The 20,216-nt window shown below is 56.3% G+C and overlaps 1 protein-coding gene across 1 annotated transcript; it reads right to left on the minus strand.

The window, feature by feature from the left end:
* Positions 1 to 19: 19 nt before the first annotated feature.
* On the minus strand, positions 20 to 19,768 carry KMT2B (lysine methyltransferase 2B). The gene is given in 38 exon segments (XM_070398755.1): positions 20 to 591; positions 683 to 812; positions 929 to 1,012; positions 1,356 to 1,463; positions 1,957 to 2,134; positions 2,238 to 2,312; positions 2,398 to 2,535; positions 4,917 to 5,020; positions 5,098 to 5,175; positions 5,270 to 5,463; positions 5,465 to 6,561; positions 6,644 to 6,871; positions 7,989 to 8,149; positions 8,248 to 8,326; positions 8,403 to 8,523; positions 8,749 to 8,907; positions 9,610 to 9,747; positions 9,827 to 9,918; positions 10,008 to 10,123; positions 10,676 to 10,749; positions 10,883 to 10,987; positions 11,080 to 11,169; positions 11,245 to 11,429; positions 11,592 to 11,705; positions 12,210 to 12,327; positions 12,743 to 12,838; positions 12,937 to 13,083; positions 13,225 to 13,338; positions 13,480 to 13,578; positions 13,853 to 13,947; positions 14,262 to 14,540; positions 14,786 to 14,841; positions 15,004 to 15,283; positions 15,560 to 15,710; positions 15,804 to 15,917; positions 16,122 to 18,058; positions 18,304 to 18,376; positions 19,412 to 19,768. Coding segments are annotated over 38 exon segments (8,040 nt in total). The 3' UTR covers positions 20 to 315.
* Between the last annotated feature and the right edge of the window lie 448 nt (positions 19,769 to 20,216).

Here is a 20,216-nt window from a genome sequence, read left to right on the forward strand (position 1 = left end):
CAAACTGTAAGACCACCTCTCCAAACATTGACAGACTTTATTGGGGAGGTTCCCACCTGGGATCCCACCTCTTAAATAAAAAAGTGCATAGAAAAGAAGGGATTTAGAAACCTTTGTACAATATCTACATTCTGGGCCCCCAGGGCAAGAAGGGGGCAATTGCTGAGTGGGCTGGAGGGGTAGGGTCAGGGCCCTTGCCACCTGCATGCCCACATTCACCCTGGACATGAGGGTGGGGGTGAGATGCTCTGGGGGGACTAGGGAGCCCCCAGACCAGGGGCAAGATGGCAGCGGGAGGTGTGGGCAACCACAGCTTCAGTTAAGGAACCGACGGCAGCGCTTGGCGCCACAGTTGCAGGGCAGCTTGTTGCTGGCATCCTCAATGGGGAACTTGTAGTCATAGGTGAGCTCCTCACCACGCAGGATGCGGCGCAGGGCAAAGATGACGATGTGCTTCTGGCCCTCCACGTGGATGACTCGAGAGAAGCAGTTGGGCTCACAGGAGTGGTTGATGAAGCGGGCGGCATTGCCATGCATTGTGGCATCCACCACATCAAAGTCATCCATGCGGAACATGTAGCACCCAATACCCTACAGGGACAAGGGAGGGGCAGTTAGATGCTCTGTTCCCAGAGTAGGCCCTGCTTCTCCCACCTCATTCCCATGACCTGGCAGAGCCCACCTTCCCATCGTAGAACTTCTCCCGCTTGTCAGTCAGCACAGAGCGAATGACAATACCAGAGTACTCAATGACCATCTCGCCAGCATCGATGTTGCGCTTACAGAACAGGCCCCGCCCATGAATGGCAGACCTGCAGGGTAGGATGGGCAAGGGGAGCTCAGGGGGCAGGGGAATAAAACCAGGGCAGCCCCACACCAGGGCACCTGTCATCCTCCCAAGGGGCATCCTCCCCCCAACCCCACTAACCTGTAGACACCTACAGCCTCTTTGGATGTCTTTTTGAGGTGGCGAAAGCGCATGGCCATGGGCAGCTCCAGGCTGGTGGCACGTCTGGTGGGGGACAATAGTATCACAAAGGCTAGTACCCAGAAATGATCTCTTTAATTTATTTTTTAAATATATTTTATTGATTTTTTACAGAGAGGAAGGGAGAGGGATAGAGAGTTAGAAACATCGATGAGAGAGAAACATTGATCAGCTGCCTCCTGCACACTCCCTCCTGCACACTGGGAATGTGCCCGAACCAAGGTACAAGCTGTTGACCAGAATCGAACCAGGCTGATGCTCTATCCACTGAGCCAAACCGGTTAGGGCAAAATGATCTCTTTTGCCCCTGGTCACCCTCTGTCAGACCCTTTCAAACTACCCCAGCTCCCTGGCCTGTCCTCCATACCTGGTTGACCTGAGCTGTACCTCATCCTCTTCCTCATCACAGGTGGCTCCCTCAGGGAGCACCCTGTGCTGAGAGGCCAGGAAGTTGAACATGTCAAAGGTGCATTTCCTGTAGGTAAAAGAGAAAAATGGACGGAGGTACAGATCCATTCCTTTGAGATGCTACCCTCCTATTCTTGGCCTGGACCTGCTGCTGGCAGAGTAAGAGTAATACAACTACTACTGAAGACAAAGCAAAAGGGGAATGAATGAGGTTCATTCTGATATGACCCCTAGAAATAATTCCTGGAATGGCCTAGTGCAGCCGTGAAATGAATAAAACTAAAAAAAAAAAAAAAAAAAAAAAAAGACCGTACCCTTTTATGTAATGATGTTTACTTTGAATTTATATTAGTTCACACAAACACTCCATCCATGCTTTTGTTCCGGCCCTCTGGTCCAGTTTAAGAACCCATTGTGGCCCTCGAGTCAAAAAGTTTGCCCACCCCTGGCCTAGTGTCTTCTCCCAGGCCTCAGTTTCCAATCTGTACAGACTTAATTCCCACCCTCAAGACTGCCCATAGGGTTCCCCCGACCCAGGCATCACACCCCAGACCTCTCACCGAAGATAGACCTCGGCGCGGGCTGCCCCATGGGGATTCAGGGGTGGCTCCTCCTGGCCTTCTCCCTGCTGGTGGTAGCGGAACTTATAGTGCTGGCAGTGCTGGGCCCCAGGCAGCTGCTCTGCCAGGAAGATGACAGCATCATGATGGATGCCAAGGAGCCTTGCTCCACTCATTCCTGAGGGAAGTCAAAGGTGGGGATGCACAAGTCATGTCAGTGACCCATCGTGCTCTCAGGACGTGATCCCAGCCCCCAGCATCCCTGTGGATCCCCCACTTACCACTAAAGGAGAGATGTCTTAGCCGGGCATGCCCTCGGGCCTCTTGCACCTTCTCAATCAGAGTTCTCCACGCCCCTGAGGAGAGGGCAGAGCCACAGCAGAGTCAGGATGGTATTCTATGGCACATTCTCCCTCCCTGTCACCATTAATCCTAACTCACCCTCCAAGCTCTCTGCCTCCACGCTGAACCCATCCTCACTGCTGATCTCGAAGCGCAGATGTGGACCAGCCCGTTTGGGGGCCTGGTTTTCTTTATCCTCTGGAAATGGAGGCTCTTCCTCAGAGCTTGAAGCCTCACCTGGTCCCAGGTAGCAGGTCAGAGTAGGTAAGGATCACCCCTCATGGAGTCAAAACCTTCCCACTGCCCTCCCTCACTCCCTGGGCACAAGCACAGACTCTGGGTCTAAATGCCTAGTGAACCCTACAGACCAAACATTTTTTCTAAAGGGTCTGCGGTTCCTTTTCTGTAGGACTTCTTGGTTACATGAGCAGTTCCACGGAAGTTTGGAGTGTTTTGGCTCTGCAGGATATACTGTGGCTTACTCAAACCCAATCTATCATAAACACCCACCCCTCATTCTTTTGTCTCACATAAAATTAAAAATACTGGAGAATTAAATTTTGCACAAGTATATTTTTATATACAGCATATTGCTATAAATATTACACATATTATTTTATAGGACCATACAGAATCAAATACATGTACATTATGAGCTATTTAAGGGATTTCTCATGGGCTAAAGATTTTAAAGACAGAGCAGACAGGACTTACTGACGTAGGAGATGTAGATGTAAGAGAAAGAGGTGGTGGGGGTTGGGGTGGTCAAGGAAAACTCTGAGGTTTGGAGCCTGAGCAACTGAAAGGATAGTGATGGTGAGGCTGGAGGAGAAACACGTTTTGGTAAAGGTTGAGAGCTCAGTTTGGAACATGTTGAGTCTGAGATTCCTCTTAGAAAAACATTCCTGGCAACTTGCTGGTGGAGATGGCAAGCAGGTACAAGGAGTGGATAGCAACTTGGGGACTATCAGAATTAGAAATGGGATTTAGGGCCATGAAATTAGATGAGAGCACCCTGGATGTGCCAAAGTTGACAGGCTGGGGCAATGAGGAGGCACAACTGGAGGTGAGAAGGATGGGATTCTGGAAGCCAGGAAAGAGAGTGCTTCACAGAGGGGAGGGATCAGCACACTGAATGCTCTTGGTTGAAGCAGGATGTGGACTGAGGACTGACCACTGTATTTGGTTGGAGTGGGGGTAGAGTTTGAGTGAGCACACTTTAAGAGAGGCAGGACACACAAGGTTGCTCTTTTCTCCACATCACTTCTCTGGGCCAACATGCCCACATGACCTCCCAGCCCTATGCAAGACTCTAAACCTTGTTGTTGTGTGACTCACATCATCTCTAGGCCTCAGTGCTCCTGGGTCCACCTCTGACAACTTCTTCTACCTCTTCTTAGCCCTTTTCCATCCTCACTCCACTCTGTTCTTTGAACACAACTCACTGCCTTCTTTCTCACAGTGCTCATTCTAAGCTGTTGTGCACTTAATATGTACATGTCTGCTTCCTCTACCAAAATGTGGTATGTTCCCTAAGGGCAGTCGAGACTGTCTTGTCATGGTCACTGCCATATCCTCGTGCCCTCTCTGACCCCATAAGCAGCCTTTCAGTTAAGCAGTTTCAGTCTACCTCACCCCACTTCCATGCTCAGCAGCTGTGTTCTACACAATGACAAAATCCACAGATCAGAACAGGACTGAGGCCACTAGAAATTCCAAACCTCGGGCTGCTAATTACCAGCTTTCATGGTTCCCACAGCTCTCTCTGACCTCCGTGACCTACAGAATACTTCTCTTCTGGCTTCACAGAGATTATCGGCCAAATGATTCCAAGTGTCCTCATCCTATATACTGATGTCTCTGCAGATACACCTAACTTCACCTTTCTTCCATCTCAGGGGTCTCCTATTCTACCCGACCACCATGCCTCCTCTCACCTCTGCCTTCATCCTTGGCTTTGCTGTTCAGCCCTCACAACAAACCCCTATAAGCTGTTGGCCCACCTCCTCCTCCCAGACTCTTAGCTAAGCTTTTTGGTAAAGCATCTGGGTGTTGTTTTGACTTCCTCATTAACCATCGTCTTTGATTCTGGACTCTGGCCCACACAGTACATACCAATCCTAGACCCTGCAACCCTAGGGTCCTCTGTGGCAGTTGAGACTGCTGACTACTCCCTTCCCTGGCCTGTGGGACTCCACACTCCTTTGATCTTCTTCCTATGGTTCTTGCCCCTTCTCTGGGTCCTAGGTGGGATCCATCTTCTCTGGATAATCCACAGAACTTCATCTTTGGTTTTACCAGGTAACTAACCCTCTGACTCTGGCAGACTAGGCGCTGAAGCCTTCCCTGGGGCTCTTGGACATGCTGGACAAGGCGCTTTCAGAGACCCTTTCACATCAAGCTGAAACTTCCTATCTCTGTCTGTTTCTGTCACAGGCCATAAGCTCCTAAAGGGTATCTCTATAATTGTAACGCCCAGCCTCAGCCCTGTTCCCAGGTGGGTGTACAATGTGTTCCCACATGTTTTTTGAAGGGTACCAATTCGTCACTGTACCTGTCAGTCATTCAGCTGAGCAAGTACAGGGAAGAAGGCAGTGAGAAGAAAAGGTTGGCCCTACCTGAGTAGTGGTGCCACTGGGATTCAAGGTCAGGGAGACCATCGGGAACTTGGGGAGTACCACCTTCTACAAGTGGTAGCAGAGGGGACTGGTCCTGGAGGGGCCTGTGAGGAGAGACCTGTCAGAAGAGGGAAGGGACAGAGATCCCAGAGCTTCCAGGGAAAAGGATCTGGCCACTCACCTCAGACTTTCCTCCCCAGGATCATCCAGGTTGAGAACTCCACGCACAGTAGGCGTTTTCATCCTCACTCGGCTAAACCTGGTAGGGAGTGGGGGGGACCACAAGAAGCCTGAGCTGCCTTCTCTTGCCCAACTCCCTTGCCCGCCTCCACAGCCTCGGTATACTCACTCACCCGCTGCCACTAAGCCCTGGACCCTGGGGGGAGTCCTCCAAGGCCTCTCCATCTTCCTCCATCCGGGGAGTCTTGCTCGGGGGAGGTGCTGGTGGGGAACGGCCAGAGAAGGTGGACACCCTTTTGACACGGATGGCCTGGCGGGGCGGGCTGGAGGGCCCACTGCTCAACACCAATGTCAGTGGAGGGGGGGGGTGGGGGAGGGGTAGGGCGGACCACCCCCACCACTGGCAACACACCCAGCAGAGGTCCTGAGGGCAGAGTCCAGGAAGTGGGGGCTGTGGGGGTAATGGGAGGGGGAAGAGGCAGCTGCTTCACTGCAGGGGAGACAGGTTCACCCTCCCCAGCCATCTTCACAAACACTTGCCCCAACTTGTTGACAAGGATGATTTTGGATGTGGCAGGTTTGGGGGGCTCTGGGGCAGGGCCCAGGCTCAATACTCGAACCCCTGGAGCCCCAGGGAGCCAGGCAAACGTCCGAGTGGTGTCAGCAGGGCTAGGGGGCAGGCCCTGGGGGGGTTGGCTACCATTGGCCAGTGGAGGTGCTGGGGGGAGTGGCTCCTCTCTGGGCCCAGTAACCCCCTCCCCAGACCCCCCTAAGTTCTTCAACACAAAATCCACAATTTCTGATGGCAAGTCCTCAGGAGGTCGGACCCTGTCCCCTGCAGCCCCAATAACCCCAGCCCGGCCTGCTCCTGGCCCTGAAGGAGTCTCATGGCCCCGAGGCTGCTGGACTGCCTCAGCCTCGCTGTCTGTGCCATCATCCACTCCGTCCAGCTGTTCGATGCGAGGGGCTCCAGAGAGAGTGCCAGGGGGCAAGGGAGGGCCAGACACAACAGTCACAGGGAAGTGGATGTAATGGGGGATAGGGCTGGCCTCCTCCTCTGAGCTGTCTCCTGCGCCCCCATGGCTGCTCCCCACTGCCCCTGCAGCCACAATCTCTTCCTGAAAGGGCTCGGTCCCCAGCAGGCTCTCAGCAAAGTCCAGGTCAGCAGCACTCAGTCCTGACACCACCTCCATGTCCTCAAAGTCTGGGCCCAGGTCTTCAGGGGGAAGTGGGGATGTGGCCGGGCCAGGGGGAGCCAGCTCCCCTGAGGTAGGTGTACAGGCTCTAAGGGATGAGGTAGGAGGGGGCACCCTGAGCTGAGGAGAGGTTCTGAGAGGGGGGGAGGCCCGCCGTGACAGTGGTAGCCTGGGGGTCAGGGGGCTGGGACGACGGGAGCGTCTGGGGGGAGCTGGAAAGTCCAGGTCTCCCACTGTAGGGATGTGGTGGGCCAGAGAAGATGGACTTCCTGTGGGGGGAAGGGTCATTGTCAGCCAGGTGCTCCTGCCTCACCTGCCCCTTCCCTCCCCTGAATACTCCCAAGTACTCACCAGGGGAGGGTAGGGGTCCAAAGGAGACACCCCCCAAGGGCCTCCGGGATGGTGAATAGTTGGGCACTTTGATACGAGCCCCAGAAAAAGAGCGGGGAGCTGGAGGAGGGGCGCTGCTTGGATCTGGCCGCAGAGTGGGGTCCAGGTTCTGAATAGGTGAGTGGTGCTCAGGAGCTCCAGGGATAAGGACATCTGTATTTGGTGGGGGGTTGACATGATCTGGGGGCTCTAAAGAGGGAATAAAATGGCATCAGGGGTGGCTAGGGCTCTTTATCAAAGCCTTTTTTCACGTTCCCTCCCTTCTTTTAAGCCAAATGCATCTTCTCCGCCCTTGCCCCTGACCCAGTCACAATGGGCACTGGTCCCAGTCATCAGCCAGGCCCCAAACCCCTGCATGGCTTCTGCAAAACCTCCACACACACCTGGGGGTGCTTTGTGACCCTTCCTCAGCTATCCTTTGCCATCTCCCCACTTCCTGGCCACCTACTGCTTTGATTCAGGCCCTATATGCCCTGAGGGACACTGCCCTCTCTCCAGCAAGGCCAGTCCTACCACTTTCTTACCTGCTCTGTGCATCCCTGCCACATCAAACACATTGCCCCATCCTGGTGCTTTTGGCTTCCCAATACTTGGCTCCACCCAACCTGTGCCAGCTGATCTCTGCCACCTCCTCCCAACATTCCCTTATTTCCATCCAGACAGCTGCACCCTCCTCCCCTCTCCATTTCATGTCAGACTCTAACCTGGAACAAAGTCCTTACCTGCAAACACAATCCCAATCTTTCTACTCCCACTTAGCCCCCAATGGCCTCTCCCCTTCACCAATCTCCAAGCCCATTCTTTGCTCTGTGCCATCCAGTCCTCAGCTACATCCCTCAGTGCCAACGTGGCTGTGAAGGTGCCAGATTGGGAACTAAGCAGATCAGGTTAGAATCCTGGCTCCACCACTATGTTACTGTGAAGAACGACTACCCTTTCGAGTTGCAGTACAGTGGAGCTTGTACCTTCCTCAGAGCTGTGGGGAGCATTACATAAGCATGACGCCCTGAGTCAGGTGGCCCTGAACGCTCCCTACATTTGTACAGTAGTTGTGACCACCTCCCCGCCGCCGCCCCCGGACCCCGTCGCCCAAAGCAGGTAGCACAGTGCTATCCCTTCACTTTTTGTGAAATCTGTGCAATGTTTAATATAGCCCTGTCACATAATGCACAGCCATTAAGTTATGTTACTGCCATTGCAAGGAAGGAAAGAATGTAAGCATCCTGGAGTTTCTTTAGGGAAGAGGAAAGTAAGAACTGAGAGGGTGGCATTCAGGGAAGAAAATGAAGTCGTTGTAAGGCCATACCGATGGAAGGGGCGGGGCTGTGCACAATGGTCTGGTTCTCCTCCGCTGCCTCCAGATGAACTGGCTCTTCCCTCGGCCCCCATGGCCGATACTCAAGAATTCGGCACCGATACCAGCAGCGCCGCCGAGCATCCACTGTGCTCCAATACAGACGGGAGCATCTGTTGGGTGGGCATGTGGGACATAAGGTCAGGACAACTTGGGAAATGAGATCTAGTCCTGGAGTCCCGAACCCCACCAATTCCCCCGGGCTGCTCACTGGTAGCCAATGGGGAAGAGACGTCCCTCGCAGTCCGAGAGATCAGACAGAGTACCCAAGGAGTCAATTCGAATGGAGCCTAAGGGCAGAGGAGAGTTCAGGAGGGTGGGCCTAGGCAGGGTCAGGAAGAACATGGTAGACGGCAAGTGGCTTACCAATGAGCACATTGATGGCATCAGGCTCGAGCCCTGTCAAGAACTTTCGCTTGAAGTTGATGCCCTCAAAGTCTACATAGACTCGGCGAAGAACATCAAACCCATCGGGGGTTACGATCTCCTGGGAAGTGGGTGGCAAAGGGGATTGCTGGATTGGTAGGGTATGAGAGGGATGGAAGGAAAGGCTCTGTGGGTAGGGACTTGTGGGCAGGTGGCTTGGCTTAAGGGCTCAGGAGAACAAGGAGACACTGAGGCAGCAGGGCCAAGCCTAAGAGGCTATGGGGATCCCTAAGTGGAAGGGGGAAAGAGAGCAGTGGGAGCTATCTCCCGCATAGTAATGGCCCACCTTGCCATCTAGCAGATCTGTGTGTTTCTGACAGAAAACTTTCTTGTCATCCTGGAAGATGCAGTAGCTGGCCCGAGCACACATGAAGTGAAAGTTGCTGAGGCAGGAGGAAAGGCAGCAGCCCACCGTTGCTCCAGGCTTTAGGCAGAGCTCACAGCGCTGCAGGTGGAAGGGGCTGCTGAGGGGAGAAGCCAGTGACCTGGGCCAGGGCCTGACACTCAGCATCACTGTCCTTGAGATTCTGCTTGGGTTGTCTAGCCTACCACTTCACAAAGGGCACTCACCAAACATAACCTCTCACCTAGTGGCATCCAGGGTCAAGTTCATATCAAGCTACTTCAGCTTTTTTGAAGCACAGTGTTACAGTGGAAAGAAAAATAACAGCAGCTAATACTTGCTAAGTGGTACTTACAATCTTTCTCACATGACTCTAATGTAGAACCTGTATTACTCCACTTAATCCTCAACCTGCCCCCTGTAGTAGGTACCTCTATCATCCCATTTTCTGACAGTGAACTTGAGCATTCCACAGGTCCCACACTGGTGAGGGAGATTCTAACAAAGGCAACACCTCACTTCACAGGGATGTAGTAAGAGGTAAGTGCCAAACTATGGAAAGCATCCAGGACAGGATCAAATGGAGGTCTTTTAACCTTTAGTCTCCCAGGCCAGAGGGCTCAAAAAGGGGGGAAAAGCCACTAGGTCTCCTGCACCAGAGTCCTGGGACAACAAAAAAAAGGTATGTAGGACCAGCAGTGAAAGGACATACTGTGGTAGACTGTGGAACAAGAGCTGTCTCCATTGAAGGAGGGGCCCCCAAGACCCCAAAGGCTGCCCACCTCTCCAGGCCCATGCCCTCACCATCTGCCTCCCTCGAGCCACAGCAGCGTGCACATTCTTGAGGGAACCATCATTTTCCTCAAATACTTCAGCTGACCAAATGGCACAGTTAACGTGTGTCCATTCATTCTGCCCGATGTACAGGAGCCGCCCCGCCTCCTGAGGGCAAAGGAGTGATGTGAGGAGAGGCCCCAGGGACCAAGCCCCACAGCCTGGGGCTTCACGCAGTAGCCCTCACCTTAGAATCCGCATCACCATACTTGAGGCAGAGTGCACACTGACGAGGGTCCTCCAGGTGCGAAAAGGCAACTGGATCCTTGCCCTGGAAACCTGGAAGGAGTGTGGGAAGGGAGGTCTAAGAATCAGGACCCAGATTACCAACTCAGGGGCTCTAGTTTCCAGCTCCCACTTCCCAGTACCTGCTGAGGGGTCCCCTGGAGGCTGCCCTGATTCTGGCATCTCTGGTTCCTGCTGCCTCCACTGAGCGTAGACATGGTCCAAGGATGGGGGCAACACAGCATTGGGAAGGACTCCACTGTGGATAGGCTGGGTCAGCATCTGACATGTCTAACAAGGATGGCTGGACTAGACCCACCCAAAATCTCAGCCTAAACATGCCATGACACCCTTTGTCCTCTCTCCATGTAGCATTTCTCTCAGTCTCCCAAACAAGCTAGGCCCTCTCATGCCACCTTTGGCACGTGAAATGCTTGTTGTTCCTCTTGCCTGGAATGCTCTTCCTTCACATCTCAGCTCAGACGTCATCACTTCTAGGGAAGTCTTAGGCCCTAGGCTCCAGTAGGCACCTCCCTTGGGCTTCCTCATCAGGATCCTAGACTGTCTAGGTCATCAGTGCCTACCCAACCCCCCAAACACAGTTCACCCACTGCTGTCCCCAACAGTGCCTTGCACAGAGTAGAAACTGAGAGCCAACTCCACAGTCTGAATCTTTGCTAGTCTACAACCACTAGGGACTGTCATTCTAGTCCTACCATCCTCCAGATCCGAACTCTGCTCCTTATCCCCTCAGGTGCCCTTGGCCTTTGCACTCACTCCGATTCCCCTCCTGCCACCCAGCCTTGCTCACTTTGGCAGCCGGGTACTCCGTCGCCAGTACTTGGGGTCGTGGGCGTCGAACCAGCCGAACGTAGACTCTAGCAGCTGGGGAGTGGGTAACAGGATGAGAAGAACTGGCTTCCCCAGGAGAGTCGGCAGGGTAAGAATCTGTGAAGGACCCACTCTCTCCTCCCCACTACCACTGAAGCCACCCTATAAAGATCCCCCCAGAGCTCACCTTCAATAGGAGCCCCTTCATCTGGCCTCCAGCCCGATGCTCTGAGGGCTCTCCTTCTTCTGAGTGCCCCATCAGGATGCTCACCACATCCTCCATGAAGCTGTGCTGTAAGGGGGCTTATCAGGATCCAAGCCCCTGCCCACCCCCAGCCCTCTCTCCTCCTGGCATCCACTTGTTCCTCTCAGTGTCCCACTCACCACAGACTTGTAGTGGCCTTCCTCAAAGCGCTGACTCACAGCTTGCAGATTGCAGGGCCCAGGGTGCAGCTGCTTCCCATCTTGCCCACACTGCAAAGAGGGGATGTCGGCAGGGCTGGTGCTAGGCCTGGCCCCACCCAGTCCTGCCACCTGAGCCCTCCAGACCTGGGTGCACAGCAGCAGTGGGACTGCCATCTTGGAGCTCAATAGGCCCTGGAGCACCTGTCGCAAGCCACCCTGCAAGGCTCCACTCAGGGCCTCTCGCCAGCGGGGATGCGTGGCCCCAGCACATGGTCCACAGGTGTACAACACTGAGTCTGGCAGCCCCGAAAGGATCTCATAGTCTTCATCTAGAACAGCCCAGGTGAGAAAGAGAAAATGTTTTGGGGCTCTTAGCAGCCCCTAGTTCACTAAAGACATTTAGCCCACCTCTCCTCCGAGGGCCTGTGGTGAAGACAGGACAGGGATCCCCACAGGGTTGAGGTCACACCCCTGGTACTCCCCCAACTCACCTGAGAGCCCCTCACACTTAGCATGCACCCAGTGGTCACACTGTGCACACTGCATCATCTTGCTCTCGTAGTCGTTGTCTTCATAGCAGCGTGTGCAGATTGGGCAGTAGTTTCCTGAAGGGAAGAGGGCAAGTCAGAGCTTCTGCCACGGGGGTGGGAGCATCATCCCTAGACTACTACATGGGCTGCCTCCATTATGGGTCCCTACCATTCCCAAAAACCTGGCTGAGGATAAAACCTCTCTTCTAGCCCTGTAGCCCTAATGCTTCATAAGGAATAGGGCTTTGCTAAACATGATGCCTGAATAAATGAGGAATGCGCAGGTTTTCAAAGTGCTCAGTGGAAACTTGAGGTTCTGGGAAGCATCTCAGGGACCACGAGGAGGGTTGGTTCCCAGGCCCTCCACTTCCATTGACCTTAGAGAGGCTATGTCCCTGTTATATGTACTGGAAGAGCCTCTATTGAAGAGTATCCTAAACAGAAGGAAAGAGTCCATGGCGAAAGAGGGTGGAAAGCAACTAGAAAGGAGCATCTGTTCTAACTGCCTATGCAGGAGCCTGGCCCACTCCCCAGTGGACCCCCAGGACCCAGGGCCCAGGACCCCTGCCAAGTCCCCACCTTTCTCATAGAGCTGGGTGCACCTGGGGCAGAGGCTGTAATCTCCAGACCACTCGACGTCCCAGTTCTTGCCTGGAGTTGCCCCACAGCTTTTACAGCGCACACAGGCTGAGCAGATCTGGAGAAGCAGGGCAATATTAGGGGCAGAGCCAAATACCTGGCTTAGAGCAGTGCAAGGTGAGGATGAGCAAAGAGAAGTGGACGATAGGCAGGAGATAGATAAGGAAGGAAGGGTAAGAGAAGGAGAACAGGAGAGAAATGAAGCAGGGAGACTGGTGAGGGGGAAACTGGAAGGAGTGGAGGTTAGGCTAGAGCAGGAGATGCTGAGCCTGGGATTGTGGAATCCATGAACCCCTGAAAAATAGTACATCTAATTTCTTGTCTATGTGAAATTCCTGAAGAAATGCTTTGTTTATCAAACTCTCAAAAAAACCTCCAACCTTCCCCTCCTCAAGAGTCCTGGCCTGCAGTGGCGGGGGCGGGGGAGCATTAATTAGAACTCCAAAGCAAGGGGTGTGGGCCTCCTCTCTCACCCAGTGGCGCCTTTTGCGTGTGGCCCGGGTTGGGTAGCTGGGCCCCAGGCAGGCTGGGTGGTAAGCATGGCGGCAGCGCTCACACTCCAGGAGGTGCTGTTGGATATTGGAGAGACAGCAATGGCAGGACCTACTGGCATAGGGATACCCCTCTCCTCCATTCCTCCATCCCCCCATGGCTCCAGTGCCTAAACCTTGGATCCCCGGCCTTTACGCCCACAGACGTGGCAGAACTTGCAGCGGCGGCAGCACCAGGTGTCATGATGTTGGGGCAGGGGCCGCTCAGCTTCCTCCAGGCAGAATGGGTGGAAAGGGTCACAGCAGACTTGGCAGAACACCAACTGGGGGTGGGAGAGTGAAGAGTGAACGATGAGCACAGTGAGGTAAGGGCATGAGACCCTGCTGAGAGAGGCCAAGAAAAAAATCAGACAATAAGGGCTAATGGAGACGTGAGGGGTTGTGAAAAAAGGCGAGGAACCAACCTCATGCAGGCCTTTGCTGGCACACAGCAAGCACACCATAGGTGGCCCTCCTGGCACGGAGGTAAGCACACTCAGTCCTCCCATCAGCCACACATTCTCCAGGTCACAATCCTCCTGAGGGAAGAGAGGACACAGGATCAGAGAGCAGTCAGGAACATAAGACAGATCTATCCATCTTAAAGCACAGGCTTCTCAGACACAATCAATAACTTTCTTCCAACCACAGTCCTTGCCATCGTCCCCTCAAAGCCATACCTTAAAATCCACACGGACCCGGTGCACACCGTCAGGAGATTTCTGTTTTCCAGTCCAGCCATTGGGAAAAGAAGCAAAGGGACCAGGGGCCAAAGCATCCTAGGGAGGGATGGTGATGGTCAGAAGGCAGTCCACCCCATCTTTACAAGCTTCTCTCCTTGCTGCCCTCTCTCCCAGCCTTTCAGACCCTGTCTTTTGCCCACATCCTCTGCTTTCCAGGACAGGCTGTCTCATCCATCAGGGCCTATTTTCCAGTGTGGACACACCACGGCACTAAGGTAAGCCCGTTACCCTGACTTGTCAGGAAACTCCTGAAAGGAGGGAGCCATGCCTTCCACGGGGCTCAGGGTTCTTGGAGTGGGGTCGTGCTAACCTTGTCTAGGCGCCTTCGGGCCTTGAGCTGCAACACAGGCTGCAGGGTGGGTTTGCGGGGCCGGCTCTGCTCCTCAGGTTCTGGCACTGGTAGCTCTAGGCAGGACAGATGAGCAGTGAGCTTCCCTCTCTTGCCTACCGCACTGTCCTTCTTTTACAACCCCCAAATGTAACCTGGATCCCCAGGGCCTTCTTTAAACCACCAAGGTATGTTAGGATGATCCTTAAGCCTTGCTCAATAAGCTACTAAACACTTAGCATGCCAGTTCCCCATCCACCTAACACTACCTCCTTCTCTGCACTCCGCTCTTCTTTCTATCACACAGATAAAACACTGGGGTCAGAGCCCCATCACTTCCACAAAAAAGACATAGGACTGACCAATAGAGGAAGCAACAAACAATTCGCACCATTCTCTCGGGGAGTCCGACGCCGGGGAGCAGGGGGACCCCCGGGCTCTGAGTCATCCGAGTCCTCGAAGATATCATAGGAGGGTCGCTGTTTGACGCAGCGCCTGGCTGACTTGCGCTGCAGTAGGAGGGAGTCCTGCTCCTCGGGCCCTGGCGGGGCCACCACCTCCTCCCGGGGCCCCCCAGCTCCCGCCCCCCGGCGTGGGCCTGGAGGACCAGGGGAGGCCTCAGGAGATTCATCGGAATCCCAGGGCAACAGCGTCTTCACTATCGTCCGGCCTGTGGGAACAGGGGACTTAGTAGGATCTGACTTCAGCCAGGAACATGGGACATTTGGATGAGAAAAGCCAGAAACAAGTGGGGCAGAAGAGAACAAGTACAGGAGAGGTACAAAAGCACATGATGGAAAAAAAGACAACGGTGGTGGACTGCAAAGATAAGGGGAGAAGAGCAAAGAAAACATGGTTTCCTCCATACAACAAGTCTAAATAAGGTTGTGTAAAGAAATGCTCAAAACTTGTTACCTTTCTTAGCCAGCCGCTCCATCTTCCGAGCCTCTATCTTGTCGCACTTCCGGTATCTGGGGAGGGGAGCAGCACGTCACCAGGGTAGGGGACTGGTGGTCTGGGGGGAAGAGAGGAAGCTCTCCACAAGGATGCCAATCCCACTGCTCTGGTGGGGCAGGGGGCCTTGGTGATACACAACCATGGGTGGGAATGGAGGCTGAATCCCAGCTACTCACACACAGCACTGCTTCTTGGTGTTAGGGCCACCAAACTTGGGCTTGTCCAGGCAGTTGACACAGGAGCCACAGTCCTGCACACGCAGGCAGCCCCGACAGTGTCCACACCGTGCCATCCGCATCTTCTTGCCATGATGGGAGGGCAGTGAGCGCTGAGGTGTATGGGCCAAGGGTCCTCCTGACCCTGCAGGCTCTGAGTCCCCACCCGGCCCTGCTGAATCCACCTTTCCCTGCTGTGAGCGCGATGGGACACTCTCAGTCTCAGATGCTGATGATGTATCTAGAAAAGTGGAGAGGGGATGGAGCTACAAAGCCACCAGGCCTTCTACTTCACCTCCCTTAAACCTCATTCAACTGGCCCTCAGGCTACTTTTGCAGTGCTCAGGTCCCACATGTCACAAACCCGCTTTGTCTAAGACCTAGCATGTGCTCCAACCCCCTTGCCACCTAGCCTTAAGCACCCAACTCAATTCCACTCTCCCAGGCTCTTGGTGCATTAGCTCGCTCCCAGACTTGACAAGGTTGTCCAATTTCCCCACAAGACACCCATCCCTACCCTCTGTGGCAAGGTCCTGCCGATCGCGGAGAGGGAGAGCACTGAGGCGGGGGACGTCTTCAGGCACCATGGCCCGGGCCTGACCCAGGGCCACAGCAGCGTGACGGCAGACGTGTTTGATGCGGGGGCCTTGCACAGGGGACTCGGGGCCCTGGGAGAAGAGACACCAGGAATACATGTGGGCAGTTGCTACTTGCATTCCTGCAACCACCCTCCTTCAGAGGGCCCTCCACCCACTCCATACCGATGGTCTCTCTCTCTTAGTTTCCATCGATTCGTCTTCAGACCTGACAGGACCTCTATCTGAGATTTGCTTGACTGTGCCCACGACCTCCTCCATCTGCCCTCCAGGGCTTGGCTGGTGGGGAAATAATAAGCAGGGTTAGAGGCTAAAAAGTGAGCAAAAACAGCGTCACAAAAGGAATATAGGAAATTATGGGACAGGGAATGGACTGGCTCAGAAGGTTGCCTGCAATGTTGGAGGGAGACCGGAGGCTAAGGGATTGCAGGGATTGAGGCTGGATGACTGGGTGCAGGGGCCTGGCCAAAGCACCATGCTTACCGGCATCAAAGATGCCACCTTCTGCTGCTGCTGCTGCTGGTCAATCTTGAATAGCTGCACCTTGGCTCTCTTGAGGAGGCTGAACATTTTCTCCTCTACACCAGACAATGGCAAGGAACCAAGGCCTGCAATCCGGGCCTTTTCCAGTGCTGGTGGCTGCAGTTGTAACTGTGGCTGCAGTGGTGGTAGTGCCTGGGGCAGCAGCTGAGTTTGCAAGGCCTGTAGCTGAGCCTGAGGCTGCTGCCCATTGCTCAGAGGTGGACTCCCAGAAGGGGGCACCTCCACCTTAACAGGGGTGGTGACCACAGGGGCAAATCGAGGCAGGCTGAGATGGTTGGTGCGGCCCACTGCCCGTGGCTCAGGCTCAGCTGGAGATTCATCAACAGGAGGCGGCTCTGGCTCAGGGGCTTCAGGGGCCCCAAGTGGAGCAGTAGTAAGCACCGATTCATAGATCTTCAAGTGGGCTTCACTTGGGGTAAACTGAGGGGCCCGAAGGAGCAGGGGCCTCCGGGATGGATTGACAGGCGCAGGAGGTGGGGGTGGAGCTGGTGGAGGAGCCGGGGGAGGAGGGGGCAGTTCCCGGGTCAGTGAGGTCCAGCGAAATGTGGGTTCCCTTAGGATGGACCTTCTCTTTTCAGGGAGTGGGACTGGGATAGATAGGGGAGTTGGGGCACATGGTGGAGAGGGGGCTGGCGCTGGTTCCTGGGGGGCGAGTGGGGAGAGAGCAACAGGAGGCCGCAGAGGTGAGACTTCCACCTTTGGGGGCTTGGGGGGATCTTCATCCATAAATCGCCGGGGTGTCTTGATGACTCGGGAAGACCGGGCACTCACCACAGGCATAATAAACTGCCGGATATTCTTCAGGAAGGTGGTGCTTTTGGGGGCCACAGTGGGGCTGTCTTCCAGAGGGCCTCCTGTGACGGTGCCAGGGGTTGGAGTGGTAGGAGAGGTGCCCTCTGGTCCTGCCCGAGCAGCTTCCCGCTCTGCCCGTTGGCTGGGAGTCAGGGGAGGCCGGCCCCTCTTCCTGGAGCATGTAGCTAGGACCACGGGAGGGGATTCTTCCTGCTCCTCTGGGGCAGGAGGTGGTGGAGGGGATGGTGGGGTTACTGAGGGTGGTGAAGGGCAAAGTGGGGATGGAGGAGATGTTGAGGGAGATGGAAGAGGTGGGGGGACTGGAGGAGTCAGGGGTGGTGAGGGCAGCTTTGCCTCTTCCTTTTCCTCAGCTATCATCATCTCCTCCTCAGTTAAAGCTCTCTCTTCTTTCTTTTCCCCTTCTTCCTTATCTTTCTCCTCCTCCGACTTCTGCTCCTTGCTCCAGCAAGGGCCCTCTCCCTGTCCAGATTCAACTCTTCCTTGGGAAGCATCCTGCCAGCTTTCCTCATGTTGATCCTGACCCTGACCTGATTCAAGTCCCAAGGACAATCGTCCCATCTTCACTCTTTTGGCCTTTGAAACAAACTTGATCACGAGGGGGAGTCCACCTCGGCCTCGGCCCCTGCCTCCACGGCCTCCTCGCCCAGACTGTCCTCCACACTTGGGGGTCCCAGGACCTGGGCCAGGCCCCTCCTTGCACTTCCAGCTCCCAGTGCGATGTTTTACTGGAACCATAGGAGGTGGGGGCTCAGATTTAGGGATTGTCACAGCTGCTTCTGCCACCATTACTGCTTGTTGCTTCTTCCTGCACTGGCCTGCAGGCCGTCCTGGAGGCCGCCCCCGAGACCGACGGGGGGTGGAGGGCTCACATGCCCGGTTCCGGGGGGCTGGGGGTGCCTGGGCCCGCCGGAGAAGTTCAGTCAGTGCTTGCACCATCCGCTCTGTACCCTCCTCACCCCGTTTCCGGGCAGGAGTCTTTGGGGGGGTAGGAGTCACATCTGCTAGGCGAGGAGGCAGAAGGGGTATCGTCTTATGCTTGTGGCCGCGACCTCGAGGGGCTCGACCTAAAAGGAGAATAGGTGTGGGGAGATGGGTCAAGCTAGCCCTTTGGACTAAGGAAGGTGCTACAGGAGGTCCAGAACTAGTCTTATTTGTCTGTTTCCCCCACAGCCCAGCCTAGCTTGGGTTTTGAACACAGAACACATCTGATAACTGATGGAGACTGTAGTTGAACAGGGAAAAGCTGACACAAAGAGTGAGGAGTAACATTCCTTTAAAACTATAGAAGTACAGTTTCCCCATCACTCACCTCGTTGTGACCGGAGCGCAGAGCGCAGGGAACTGGGGGCCACATCGTCATCTGAATGAAAACCCTGAAATTCCTGATTTAGGGGACCAGGGGTGGAGGGGAGAAACAGCAGTCAGTGCCAAAGCCCTTGTTTCACCTGAGACTCAGGTATTGAGGAATATGCCCAGCTTCCCCCTTAAGAGACCCCTGCCTACTTACAAAAGGACTAAAAAGACTAGAAGGTGAGGAGAGTAGAAAACGGTCTCTCCTTAGGCAGGAAGATACGGGGTATTTTGAACCTCCACCTCCTAGGCCTGACCACCCCAGCACAGAAAACAAAGCAGGGCCTCTCGGGCCAGGCAGCAGGCACTACCCTGACTCCCTGAGACTCCAACACAGAAAAAAGGGGGGCCTCTGTGTACACCCTCTTGGGCATCAAAGATACCACCTCCTGCTGCGAAGGTGGGAACAGGGCCACCGAGCTGGTGTGTGTGTCTGCCACACGGGCTACCACAGTGGGATCCCCACACCTTCCTGCCTGTTCTGCGAGGTTGGGGGTACACCGGGAGCTGAGCTCAGACCTGCTCGAGTGCCCAGTCGCGGCTTTCGTTCCCTTTCTCAACCTGGGCCCCGAGGAGGAAGCCCTCCCCCATTCGAGCCTCTCTCCACTTAGGTCGGAGGGAAGAGGGGCACTAGTGGACACCAGGGCTGTGTCAGAGGTTGGGGCTGGGCGGGGCAGCCTGCAGCGGGGAGCCCGGAGCCAGCTGGTCCCCCGAAGCCGGGCTGCTGCTGTCACCACCCCGAGCGGGCCTGCGCTCCGCCGGCCCCTCGCCCGTGTACACCGCTGCTCCCTAGCGTTGCCGACCACCGAGGGCCAGCCCAGGGCGCTCCAGGGAGACCCGCCGGGGGCCGGTGCCCAGGCAGCTCGGCTTCCCCGGCACTTGGAAAGGCCCCTTTCGCCGACAGCTCCGTGCCGCCGACCTCCTCCCGTGCCTACTGCCAGGGCCCTTTCTCTCCGCAGGCGCCCCGAGGACCCCGCTTCCCCACGTCACTCCTCGGGGCTCCCCGGACCTCTGGAAGCCCCGGCCTCCGCCCCGCCCGGCGCCGGGGACGCCTCCGACCGCCTCACCTCATCGTCCGACTCCCCGTCACTGCTCTCCTCCTCCGGCATGCAGTCCCGGCTCGGACCCCAGCCCCGGCCCCGGCCCCGGCCCCGCTGAACGCGCGGGCCGGCCCACAGGCGGCGGAGCCGGCGCAGGCCCCGGCGGAGCCCCAGCAAACGGAGCAGGGCCGTGTCCTCCCCGGGCTCGGCTGCGCCCGGCCCCGCCGCGCCGCCGCCGCGCCGCAGAGCTACCCGCACTCTCTCGGCCCCGCTGCCCCGTCCGCCGCGGCCCCCTCCCCCGCCGGAGCCCCGCGGCCGACCCGGGAAGCGGCCCCGCGCGGAGCCAGGCCCCGGGCAACTGCCGCCGCCCGCCGCCGCCGCCATCTTGGCACCGTGAGAGGGGCCGGGGAGGCCGGGGGAGGGGCGGCCGAGCGCAGGCCGGGGGAGGGGAGGGCGGGGCGGGGCGGCGCGGCTGCGGCTCACGACAACTACCGGCGCCGCCGCGGGTCTGGCGGGAGCCGGGGGCTGGGCCGGCCACGCGCGGGGCACCACGGGAGCGGGAGTCCGCGGCCGGCGGGCCGTCACCTGAGACCGCGCCTGAGGAGCGGAGACCCCGCGTCGCGGCCGGAGAGGGGTGAGGCGCAGGGGCCTCCGGGAAATGTAGTCCAGGCGTCGCGCTTCTTCCGCCGGGCGCTGGGGCCGCGAGAGCTGGGTCTGGAGGGGTCCCGACCCGACCCAGAAAGAAAGATTGCTCCCGAGCCGCCGGGAGGCGTGGTGTTCTCCCCGGACTCCTCCCATCGTCCTGGTGCGGCCGGCGGCCGGCGGGAACTAC

Source organism: Myotis yumanensis, unplaced genomic scaffold, assembly GCF_028538775.1.
Source record: "Myotis yumanensis isolate MYYU_CA2020_CCGP unplaced genomic scaffold, mMyoYum1.0.hap1 SCAF_18, whole genome shotgun sequence".
Classification (NCBI taxonomy): domain Eukaryota; kingdom Metazoa; phylum Chordata; class Mammalia; order Chiroptera; family Vespertilionidae; genus Myotis; species Myotis yumanensis.